Here is a 12,862-nt window from a genome sequence, read left to right as displayed (position 1 = left end):
CAATGTCTGTGGGGGCCAGGGAGAGGCATTATCCGGCCTGGGAGGGATGTGGCAGGGGAGCAGGGCAGCATATAAAAAATTCTATCATTTTTTTTCTGCGCATGCGGAATTGGAGGTGCCGATCAGAGCTGCAGAGTTTTGGGCGTTAAGCCCCGCTCACAGGCTTATGCAGCATGATTAAGAATCGCTGATATTTTTTCAGGCAGGGTGCGTATGGGGGTGCCTGAGAACGGGTGTAAAAGTCGAATCTGAAACACTCCCAGTTTCAAGTCCGCCTAGCACTTAGAATCAAAATGGTAAAATAGGGCCCTGTGTCATTGTTTAAAGTTTATTTATTAGTGTCACAAGTATGCTTACATTAACACTGCAATGACGTCACTGTGAAAATCCCTTCATCGCCACACTCTGGCGCCTGTTCAGATATACTGAGGGAAAATTTAGCATGGCAAATGCACCTAACCACACTCCGTCTTTCGGAGCAGCTGAAGGAAACCCACGCAGACATGGAGAGAATGTGCAGCCTCCACACAGACAGTGACCCAAGCCGGGAATCGAACCCAGGTCCCTGGCTCTGTGAGGCAGCAGTGCTAACCACTGTGTCACCACCTCCTGAGCATTAACACTATCATCATTGCCAATTAGCCCCATAGATTTGTTCCACTGATTGTATCTGCTTCATTGTCCTCTATGGCCGATCTGTATTTGGCAACATTGTTAACCTAGTGATCTATCTTTTCTAATTCCCTAACTTTCATCAGTTACCCCTCCCCTATGCCTAATAGCTGCACCCCTCCACTACCTTGGCCTGCTCATCCTTTTCCTTTTGCAGTTACCTTTGGCTGTTTTAAGGGAAAATAGCTTTGTGTCCATCGTAATGGATTGGCCACATATCGATGCAGTATGTGCGTGGTTGCTGCAGGCATCCTGTTGTGGCAAATTGCCAATTTAGATTTCCAATGTCGGCAATTGGAGCCATGAACAAAGTGGCATGTAGGGATCTGGGCGATTTGTGTCACAGACAAACCGGAGGGGGAGAGCTGAACTTTCACTCTTGACAAGTAGCAGTTTAAATAGAAAGAAGAAGCTCATTTATGTAGTTCCTTTCTTATCCTCGGGATGTACAACACTGCTTCGCAATCAATCAATTAATTAATTGGAGGTGTGGTCCTGCCAACAGCAAATGAGATAATGACTAGTTAACTTGCATTGGTGAACTTGCCAGCTCTTTTATCGATTAGTGCCAAAAGCTAAGACATTCAAGATCTTGCTTTAAAACTTGCATCCCTGACATTACAACACTCCATCCATACAGCACTAAAGCGTCAGCCCAGATCATGTGCCAAGATATCTTGGAGGGGAATTGAATTTACGTGACTCAGAGGTGAGAGTGTTGTCACTGAGCTAAGCTGACACTCTATATACTGAATCGTCTTTGTAATTATTGCATTGTTGGCTTCAAACATAAACTCTGGAATTCTACCGCCTCACCCGCCACGGGTTCAGAATGGGAGAGGGGCAGACAATGGAAAAGTCCATTGACCTCGGGTGGGAATTTCCAATCTCACTTGAGCGAGGCCATAAAGTTCCACCCATAAACGGATATAAAAAAAGCAGAATTTTTTACATCAGGAAGTGAGGTTTCTGGTTGAAAATGTGTGCAGCTATGAGACTTGAGTGAAATATTTTGTCATGTGTTGGCTTGCTGCAAAAGGGAAACCAAGTCAACATATAACATATTGAAAAGAAGTTACATTTAGAAGTTCGGCCCAATAAGTCGGGGCTGTTGTTTATCCTCCATGCAAGCCACAGTCCAATTCCTATGTTCCTGCCCTACCCCACATCCCTTTATTCCCATTTCTATCAGTTACCTATTGAGCTTATTCCTAAGCGTTGGCAAGGGGCTGAATTTTATAGGGTGTAGTGGGGAGTAGTGTTTGACCTCCAGGGAGAAACGTCGGACTGAAATCAACCAACTTTAAATGATTAAGGCCACCCCACAGCCACAATGCACTCTGGGTGGCCTTCGTGAGCCAGGTGTTAGATTTCCACTCCTCAGTGGGAGGAAGTCCCACTCTTGAGGCCTGCCAGCCAATCTGATCTAGCAGCACCAGAACTGAGTGGAGTGGCAGTGGGTGCTGCTTGAGATGAAAAGGACATGGATACCAGGAACTCGGATAAGTCTGAAGTCCTGGATGGGGAGGGATTGGGGAGCCTCGGAAGGACGGGAGGGAGATAGGGGTCTTTTTTAAGGTCAGACAGGAAGGTACAAAAAGGCTGAGGGGGGTGGGGTGCGGAGAAGTGGGGTAAGATTATAGAGGAACACACAGAACCTCTTTCCTTCCCATCCTTTCAATAAAGCTTGTGAAAAAGTTGCCTGCTGGAAAATCTCAACAGGTCCAGCAGCATCTGTGGAAAAGAATAGAAGTATTGCTCTTCTCTCGGACTAAGGAGCACTGCTCTTCTCTACAACCCCTATTCTCTCTCCACAGATGCTGCCCGACCTGCTGAGATTTTCCAGCATTATCGGATTTTGTTTCAGATTCCAGCATCCGCAGTATTTTGCTTATGAAAAAGTTGCTTGCCCACTTTAGTCTGCCCTTCATTGGCCAGTGTATATGTTGGCAGAGTGGATTGAGGCCTTAAGTGGGCAATAATTGACGACTTAAGGACCTCAATAGCTTTAAGGTTGCGCAGCTTAGTGAGCGCTTTACCACTTCCCCCCTCCCTCACCCCACTGGTATTATGTGAACCAGGTTGGGGGTAAGTGGCAAGCCACTCAATATTTTTTACGTGTGCTCTCCCCACCCCCACTGAAAACATGTCCGACAGAGAGCCAGAGAATCCAACCCATGGACTCTGCTTCAATCATTAATCAGGGAATCCATTTCACAGCCTCATAATTCACTTTGTGTTAGACTAAAATTATAATCCATCTTGTTGTTCTATATAAATACCTCTTTCAGGTGATCCCATGATCTTCTTTGTGTCAATGAAAACAGCGGATATTGTTCAGAATGGGCACTATCTACCAATTAGCATTGGGAAGACTGAAATCATCATGTTTGTATTCTCAATACCCATTCTGCTGCCTCATCATTGACTTTGTCACTGAACTTTGTTACTGTCACAGGCTGAACCTGACTGTTTATCGTCTTCTTGTTTTGTACCATCCCAAGTTGATTTCCTCACCACATATCTTCTTTATCACAAAGACTACAGAATTTTACTCCCCATAACCGCGTCCACTCTGGTTTTATCACAGCTCATCATCACTGAACGCATAGAGCATGCCCTTAGTCACCTACAGTTTTGACTATGCCAGTACTCTCCTTGCTGAACCTTCTATCTTTCATCCTGAAAGTTCCATGAACTTTAGTTCATCCAAAATTCCATATCCTAACCCTCACCAAAATGTACCTTGCCAATTCTTCCTCTTTTGTACTGACCAACATTCACCTCCTAATCACTCAGCACATCAAATTTAAAATTACTGACTTTGTCTTTAGAGCTAAGGAAATTTGGTATGTCTGCTATGACTCTCACCGACTTTTACAGATGCACCATAGAAAGCATTCTTTCTTGTTGTATCACAGCTTGGTATGGCTCCTGCTCTGTCCAAGACCGCAGGAAACTACATAGGGGTGTGACCGTAGCCCAGTCCATCACGCAAACCAACCTCCCATCCATTGACTCCGTCTACACTTCCTGCTGCCTCGGAAAAGCAGCCAGCATAATCAAGGACCCCACACCCTCCGGACATACTCTCTTCCACCTTCTTCTGTCGGGAAAAAGATACAAAAGTCTGAGGTCACGTACCAACCGACTCAAAAACAGCTTCTTCCCTGCTGCCATCAGACTTTTGAATGGACTTACCTTGCATTAAGTTGATCTTTCTCTACACCCTAGCTATGACTGTAACACTACATTCTGCACCCTCTCCTTTCCTTCTCCCCCATGTACTCAATTAATGGTTTGTTTTGTCTGTATAGCGCGTAAGAAACACATCTATCTCAATACATGTGACAATAATAAATCAAATCAAATCTCCTCATCTTACTAACTCTGACAATCCTTGCTGCCCTCTCCATGACCCTGGCTTACTGCATATCCCTTTTTAGCACATCATTGACAGTCAAGTCTTCAGCCATCTATACATCACAGTCTGAAGTTTATTTCCAAAGTCCCTCTTGCCTCTTCACCTTTTCTTCTTCTTTAACACCAATTTAAAATTCATCACTTCAGAAAAGATTTTTTCATGCTTGGCTTCTGGTTTGCTCTGTGGAGCACCTTGGGATAGTTTCCTATCTTAAAAGTGTTAAATGCAAGTTATTGTACATATGAACTCCAACTAATAATAAGTTCCTGAACTGATTTTGAATTGCAGAATGGAAGTCACATCCAGAGAGGATGTCTTTCTCTATTTAGCTCGATAAAAGCCATTCAGTGAGATTAATGACATTTAAGTAGATTTTATTTCCCGCTAGACAAATCTGAAATGGGAAATCAGTTTTATCAGTGGCAGAAGTACAAGCTTCTGCTCTGGACAAATTGTTATTCTTCCTGTGCAGAAGGGAGAAGTAGCTTGAATAAGTTAATTAAAAAATGCCTGTTATGCATCCTGGAAAATATTCTAGGGTATTGATAAACATGTCTCAATACCTTTAGAAGGAAAAATATCATCTATTTTGGATGAGTGGAGCTGCAAGGTGCAGTTTAAGGATTTATTCAACGTACTCCACTATAACGCGGGGAGCCGCACATTTCAAAGGAGAGTAAAAATGAAATATGAAAATTTGGAGAAAGATTGCAACATGCTACTTTGCTTGCCTACTGTGGATTTTTGAAGTAAATTATCCTCATTGTGTCCTTTTAGCAAATCAAATGGAATATCAGCTTCAATGTTGGTGAGGACAGAAAGGGTCCCTGGCTTAGCCAAAATGGCGCTGGAGTCCTGATTCCAGAAGTCCCGCCCCTGAACCCAGCATGCACCATTTTTGCCAGGGGGGGAAATATGGGCAGTTTGTAGTTTGCACCTCCCTTGAGGAAAAGGTCTAATGCTGCCTGATTAATTTGGAGAGGCAGGATACCATTTTGGATAGATCCAAGGACTGTTTTTGGATAGATTCAGGTATTCCTTTGGGGAAGTAAGAAGCTCTTTGGAATTGGTGGGAGTAGATATGAGTGTGTATGAAAAGTGGATAAGCTCTGTGGTGCCGGCAGTCCTTGGACCTACGGCACAATTGATTTTGATTTGATTTGATTTATCATTGTCACATGTACTAGCATACAGTGAAAAGTATTGTTTCTTGCGCGCTATACAGACAAAGCATACCGCTCATAGAGAAGGAAACCAGAGTGTGAAGAATGTAGTGTTACAGTCATAGCTAGGGTGTAGAGAAAGATCAACTTAATGCAAGGTAGGTCCATTCAAAAGTCTGACAGCAGCAGGGAAGAAGCTGTTCTTGAGTCGGTTGGTACGAGACCTCAGACTTTTGTATCTTTCTCCCGAAGGAAGAAGGTGGAAGAGAGAATGTCTGGGGTGCGTGGGGTCCTTAATTATGCTGGCTGCTTTGCCGAGGCAGCAGGAAATGTAGACAGAGTCAATGGATGGGAGGCTGGTTTGCGTGATGGATTGGGCTACATTCACGACCTTTTGTAATTCCTTGCGGTTTTGGGCAGAGCAGGAGCCATACCAAGCTGTGATACAACTGGAAAGAATGCTTTCTATGGTTCTGTAAAGGTTGGCGAGAGTCGTAGCTAACATGCCAAATTTCCTTAGTCATCTGAGAAAGTAGAGGTACCTGCAAACCAGGTTGCAAGTCCAAATTTCGTAAGTTAGAATTGATTTTCCGATAGAAACAATGGATTAGTTCCTGAACCAAGTCTGGAAATCACTCATGGAATGCCTGGCAGTGTTATATACTCTGAACTCGGTAGGAGTTGTCAAGTCACTGAGGCGACTGTTGATGCCTGCACGCTTAACCCAAATTCCTTAGTAAGTGTGGGGCTTATAATGAAGCCATTAGTCACTGTCAGTTGCCTGTTTAACCTTGAACTTCTTTGAGCCTGAGCACTTATTAAATACAACATAAGCATATCAGTGCATTAAAATTGCAAAGGTTGTGCCAAAAAAAATTAACAATATAAAGCACTTGTTTCCAACCTAATAAAGATGGGTCAACCTGTCCAGTCATACAAATGGGCAGTGCAGAATGTTAACGCACACATATGAACATGCTGGTGTGACGTCATATAGTCAAAACCAACATTGTAAAGTCAAAAGAATATCAGTGCCATTCAGCAAAAGTCACATGTTGTAAAGCCAAGAACTGCATGTATTGTCAAACTTTCAAGGCTTTTAAATCTCTTGTCCCTCAAACTTCAGACAGTGATTTTTTATTGGTGTCAAGAGATGAGTAGGTTAGGTGAATTAGCCATGGTAAATGTGCAGGGTTACGGGGATAGAGCAGAGGGGAGGGCCTGGGTAGAATGCTCTTTTGAAGAGTCGATGCAGACTTGATGGGCCAGATGATCTCTTTCTGCACTGTAGGGATTCTATGTTTCTAATCCTGTCCAGCTGCCAACTTACCACACTCCCTGCCTACGCTGCATGCTGCATGACTGATTCCATAACCTATCATTATCAGGGTGGGATGCCTGTCAGTTCACACTTTGATTGACAGCTCCAAGTGGTGATAAATTATTTGATGTGGGACTATGGAGAGGGTGCAGAGGAGGTTTACCAGGATGTTGCCTGGTATGGAGGGGAGATCCTATGAGGAGAGGCTGAGGGATTTGGGATTGTTTTCGCTGGAAAGGCGGCGGCTAAGAGGGGATCTTATTGAAACATATAAGATGATTAGAGGTTTAGATAGGGTGGATAGTGATAGCCTTTTTCCTCTGATGGAGAAATCCAGCACGAGGGGGCATGGCTTTAAATTGAGGGGGGGTAGTTATAGAACCGATGTCAGGGGTAGGTTCTTTACCCAGAGGGTGGTGAGGGATTGGAATGCCCTGCCAGCATCAGTAGTAAATGCGCCTAGTTTGGGGGCGTTTAAGAGATCCGTAGATAGGTTCATGGACGAAAAGAAATTGGTTTAGGTTGGAGGGTCACAGTTTTTTTTTTTAACTGGTCGGTGCAACATCGTGGGCCGAAGGGCCTGTTCTGCGCTGTAATGTTCTATGTTCTATGTTCTATGAATACAAAATGTGCATTTTCATAAGTACTTGAATGAAATGTTTGCCTTTATAAAGGAGCAAGCAGTTGAAGGAATTTAAATAATTTCTTAAGAATGCAAATGTTTTTGTTCCAAAGTCTGCAATAAACACTGGCTGATTCTTCCGAGGAGTGTCCGTCATGGTTGGATTGTCACTCTGCTCCAATTTTCGACTGACTCAGTGTATTGGAACCTCCAAACATAGAATCCCTACAGCGCAGAAGGCCATTTGGCCCATCAAGCCTGCACCTCCCGACCACAATCCCACCCAGGCCCTATCCCCTTAGCCCCATCTATTTACCCTGCTAGTCCCCCTAACACTAAGGGGCAATTTAGCATGACCAATCGGCCTAATCTGCACATCTTTGGAGTGTGGGAGGAAACCGAAGTACCCGGAGGAAACCCACGCAGCCACGGGGAGAACGTGTCGACTCTGCACAGTGACCCGAGGCCAGACTTGAACCCGGGTCCCTGGCGTTGTGAGGCAGCAGTGCTGACCACTGTGCCTTCGTGCCGCATCTTCCAGACTGTATCCAGTCTCTGAAAATTTGGAGACTGGAAGATCTGAGTTTTTGAACTTTATTTTCATTCATCTCAGCTTGGCTCCTGGTATCTGCCCATCTGGATGCTGGGTAAATTGGCATGGAGGCTGCTACTGCAAAGGGTGGTGGGTGGGGTGCATGTGTTGGCACTAAGTTGGCAAACGCGCTGTAAAGGGCCATGGGGTGGATAGCAAGGACAGGTTTACATGGAGAGCATGGAGGGTCATGTGACATCGGCAGTAGGGCATAGGTTGGTATGAGCGGTATGAAAGGCTATGGCGTTGGCTAGAGGGGCATAAGTTGGTATGGAAGGTCTGACGAGCCATGCAGAGTGGGTGAGGGGCATGAGGTGGCATGTGTGGCATGGATGGGGCATGGGTATATGTGGGTGATGGAAGGGGCGAAGGCCAGGGAGCTGTTTTTCATTTTATTCTTTTCCTTAAAAGTCTAGGGCACCTATAGCTGACTTCCACTCTGGCAGCCTTTATGGCTACCTCTGAATTCCTTCTGGGGGTGATGGGCTGACTCAGGTTAACACCCATCCTTCCCCACAAAAGGGAATATTAGAGTAGAGAATCCTACAGTGCAGAAGGAGACCATTCGGCCCTGCACCAACCACAATCGCACCCAGGCCCTAGCCCCATAACCCCATGCATTTATCCTAATAGTCCCCTGACACTAAGGGGCAATTTAGCATGGCCAATCCACCTAACCCACACACCTTTGGACTGCGGGAGGAAACCGGAGCACCTGGAGGAAACCCACACAAACACAGGGAGAACATGCAGACTCCGCACAGACAGTGACCCAAGCCAGGGATCGAACCCGGGTCCCTAGCGCTGTGAGGCAGCAGTGCTAACCACTGTGCCACCATGCCGCCAATAATATCTGGAACACTTCCTCCAAATTTGTGTTTACCAAAAATTCCCAACTCTGCAACCCAACTCGCGAGCAAAAATCCGACTCATATCGTATGAAAGGCTGTTTTATGAAAGTGCAAGCGATTAAATGAATTAGAAACTCTAATATGATCTTAGCTATATATATTTTATGTAATTTATGGAAATATATGCTGAAAATAATTTCCTTGTAGCATTTTGGAAGCACTTTCAACTCAGAGAACAAAGATTAACCGTGAAAGCTTGAGATTTTCTCTTTATTAGCATTTTTATTCCTCAGGCATTAAGTGTGAAATATTTTTGAACTGTCAGAAGCAATTTCAGAAGCCAGTACAGTTATATTTTCAATAACAACAGGGTTTTCCAGATTTACCAAGCTAAACTGTGGGGGAGGGAGACAGAAAAGCCAAATATAGAAATGTGATTTTGGAATCAAAAGGGTTAATTTTCCCTGCCTTTGCTTGGAATTAACAGGGGAGTGATGGTCTCACAGGAGCACAAGAAATAAGAGCAGGAGTAGAGCACTAGGCCCATCGAGACTGCTCTACCATTCAATACGATCATGGCTGATCTTGGGCTTCAACTCCATCGACCTGCCCACTCCCCAGATCCCTTGAATCCTTGAGAGACCAAAGATCTGTCCATCTCAGCCTTAAATATATTCAATGATGGAGCAACTACAACCCCTTGAGCTAGAGTTCTTTGAGTGAAGTAATTTCTCCACATCTCAATCCTGCTTGATCATCAGCCCCTGATCCTGAGACTATTCATCTCATCATAGCACAACCCCTTCATTCCAGGGACCAGTTTAGTGAACTTTCACTGTAGCGTCTTCAATGCAAGTATATCCGTTCTTAAATATGAAGTCTAAAATTGCACACTCTATTCCCGATGCAATCTCACCAAAACCCTTCTTCATTCATATACTTAATCACATTGCAATAAACGCCAATTTTTTTTTTATTTGACTTGATTTATTATTGTCACATGTATTAACATACAGTGAAAAGTATTGTTTCTTGCATGCTATACAGACAAAGCATACCGTTCATAGAGAAGGAAATGAGACAGTTATAATCATAGCTCGGGTGTAGAGAAAAATCAACTTAATGCGAGGTAGGTCCATTCGAGAGTCTGACATCAGCAGGGAAGAAGCTGTTCTTGAGTCGGTTGGTACGTGACCTCAGACTTCTGTCTCGATGGAAGAAGGTGGAAGAGAGAATGTCCGGGGTGCGTGGGGTCCTTAATTATGCTGGCTGTTTTGCTGAGGCAGCGGGAAGTATAGACTCTTGCTGCACTTGCGTGTTAACTTTCTGCATTCCTTGTACAAGCACACCCTAATCTCTTTGAACATCAACATTTACAAACTTAATACTTTTTAAATAATATTCTACTTTTCTATTCTTACAACCAAAGTGAAAGACTTCATACTTCCCTACATTATACTCAATTTGTTATCTTGTTGCTCACTCACTTACATAGAAAACATAGAAGATAGCAGCAGGAGGAGGCCATTTGGCCCTTCGAGCCTGCTCCACCATTTATTACAATCGTGACTGATCATCCAACTCATTAGCCTAATCCTGTTTTTTCTCCATTACCTTTGATCCCATTCAACCCAAGTGCTGTATCCAGCCGCCTTTTGAATACATTCAATGTTTTGGCATCACCTACTTCCTGTGATAATGAATTCCACAGGCTCATCGCTCTTTGGGTGAAGAAATATCTCCTCACCTCTGTCTTAAATGGTCTACCTTGAATCCTCAGACTGTAACCCCTGGGTCTGGACTCCCCCACCATCAGGAATGTCCTCCCTGCATTACCCCATCTAGTCTGTTAGAATTTTATAAGTCTCTATGAGATCCCCCCTCATTCATCTGAACTCCAGTGAAAACAATCCTAATCTAGTCAATCTCTCCTCATACATCAGTATCGCCATCCCTGGAATCAGCCTGGTAAACCTTCGCTGCACTCCCTCGAGATCAAGAACACCCTTCCTCAGAAAAGGAGACCAAATCTGCACATAATACTTGAGGTGTGGCCTCACCAAGTCCCTGTATAATTGCAACAACACATCCCTGCTCCTCGCTTAATGAAGGCCAACATGCCATTTGCCTTCTTTACCGCCTGCTGCACTTTGCACGCTTACCTTCAGTGACTGGTGCACAAGGACACCCAGGTCCCCCTGCACACTCCCCTCTCCCAATTTACAGCCATTCAGGTAGTAATCTGCCTTTTTTTTGCTTCCAAAGTGAATAACCTCACATTTATCCAAATTATACTGCATCTGCCATTGATTTACCCACTCGCCCAACCTGTCCAAATCATTCTGAAGGGTTTCTGCATCCGCGTCACAGTTCACACTCCCACCCAACTTGGTATCATCTGCAAACTTTGAGTTGTTACATTTTGTTCCCTCATCCAAATCATTAATATATATTGTGAATACCTGGGTCCCCAGCACCAATCCCTGTGGCACCCCACTAGTTACTGCCTGCCAATTTGAAAAGCACTCATTAATTCCTATTCTTTGTTTCCTCTCTGCCAACCAGTTTTCTATCCATCTCAATACACTTCCCCAATCCCATGCGCTTTAATCTTGCACGATAATCTCTTGTGCGGGACTTTGTCAAACGCTTTCTGTAAGTCCAAATGTACCACATCTACTGGTTCCCCCTTGTCAACTCTACTAGTTACATCGTCAAAGAATTCCAATAGATTTGTCAAGCATGATTTCCCTTCATAAATCCATGCTGACTCTGTCTGGTCCTGCCACTGCTTTCAAAATGCTCTGCTATAATGTCCTTAATAATGGATTTGAGAATTTTCCCCATCACTGATGTTAAATTTACTGGTCTATAATTCCCTGTTTTCTCTCTACCTCCCTTTTTGAATATTGGAGTGACATTAGCTACTCTCCAATCTGCAGGGACTGTTCCAGAGTCTATAGAATCCTGGAAGATGACCACTAATACATCCACTATTTCTAGAGCCACTTCCTTAAGTACTCTGGGATGTATATTATCAGACCCTGGGGATTTATCCACCTTCAATCCCATCAATTTTCCCAGCATCATTTCTCTATTAATATTGATCTCCCTCAGTTCTTGCCTCTCACTGTATCTTGCATTCTCCAATATTTCTGGTACCTGATTTGTGTCCTCTTTTGTGAACACTGAACCAAAATATGTATTCAGTTGCTCGACCATTTCTTTGTCCCCTATTATACATTCCCCATTTCTGTCTGTAGGGGACCTACATTTGTCTTCACCAAGCTCTTTCTCTTCACGTATCTATAGAAACTCTTAGTGTCGGTCTTTATGTTCCCTGCAAGCTTACTTTTATACTGTATTTTCTCCTTCTTAATCAATCCCTTGGTCTTTCTTTGCTGAATTCTAAACAGCTCCCAATCCTCAGACCTATTAATTTTCTTGGCCAATCTGTATGCTTCTTCCTTAGACCAGTTACTCTCTCTAATTTCCTTTGTAAGCCATGGATTGGCCCTCTTACCCATTTTGCTTTTGTGCCAGACAGGAATAAACAGTTGCTCCTTGAATGTGAATGGCAGAAGTTTTCCAATATCTCCTTCTGGCAGGATCTGCTGATCCTGCCAAAGTCAGTGGATGTTTGATTGGCTCGCTGCATCCACTGTGTGGGAACCTGCCATGGAGGGGCCAGAAAATCCTGGCCCATATCTCTTTGCTGCCTCTCAGTGTCCTTCCCACAGCTTACCTTCTCACATACCTTTGTATCATCAGCAAGCTTTGATACATTACTTTATGTCTCTTCATCCGAGTCATTAATTTAGATTATGAATAGCTGTGGCCCCAGTTTTGATCTGAGTAGTACTCCACTATTCACTGCCTGCCAACTTGAAAAAGCCCATTTACACCCACTCTCTGCTTTCAATCCATTAACCAATCCTCTATTCATACTAAACTATTGCCCCCAAGTCCATATCTTGCTTCTTATCCTTTTGTATGACATCTTATTGAACGCCTTTTGGAAATCCAAATCTACCTCAACATCTAGCAGTTCCCCTTCATCTGTCCTACAAATTACGTCCTAAAAGAACTTTAATAAATTTGTCCAACAGCATTTCCCTTATGTAAAACTATGTTGACTTGCTCTAATCATACTATGCTTTTCTAAGCACATTGTTAAGACTTCCTTAATAATAGATTCCAGCAATTTCCCAACAACT

The 12,862-nt window shown here is 43.8% G+C and overlaps 1 protein-coding gene across 1 annotated transcript in view; it reads left to right on the top strand.

Moving 5' to 3' along the window:
- thsd7ba (thrombospondin, type I, domain containing 7Ba) overlaps positions 1-12,862 on the top strand; it is a 624,788-nt gene that overhangs the window by 179,579 nt on the left and 432,347 nt on the right. Inside the window, 1 exon segment of the mRNA XM_078229305.1 lies at positions 1,630-1,655. Coding sequence (XP_078085431.1) covers positions 1,630-1,655 — 26 coding nt within the window.

Source organism: Mustelus asterias, chromosome 14 (genome assembly GCF_964213995.1).
Source record: "Mustelus asterias chromosome 14, sMusAst1.hap1.1, whole genome shotgun sequence".
In the NCBI taxonomy this organism is placed as follows: Eukaryota; Metazoa; Chordata; class Chondrichthyes; order Carcharhiniformes; family Triakidae; genus Mustelus; species Mustelus asterias.
This window is presented reverse-complemented; position numbering and strand designations above follow the sequence as displayed.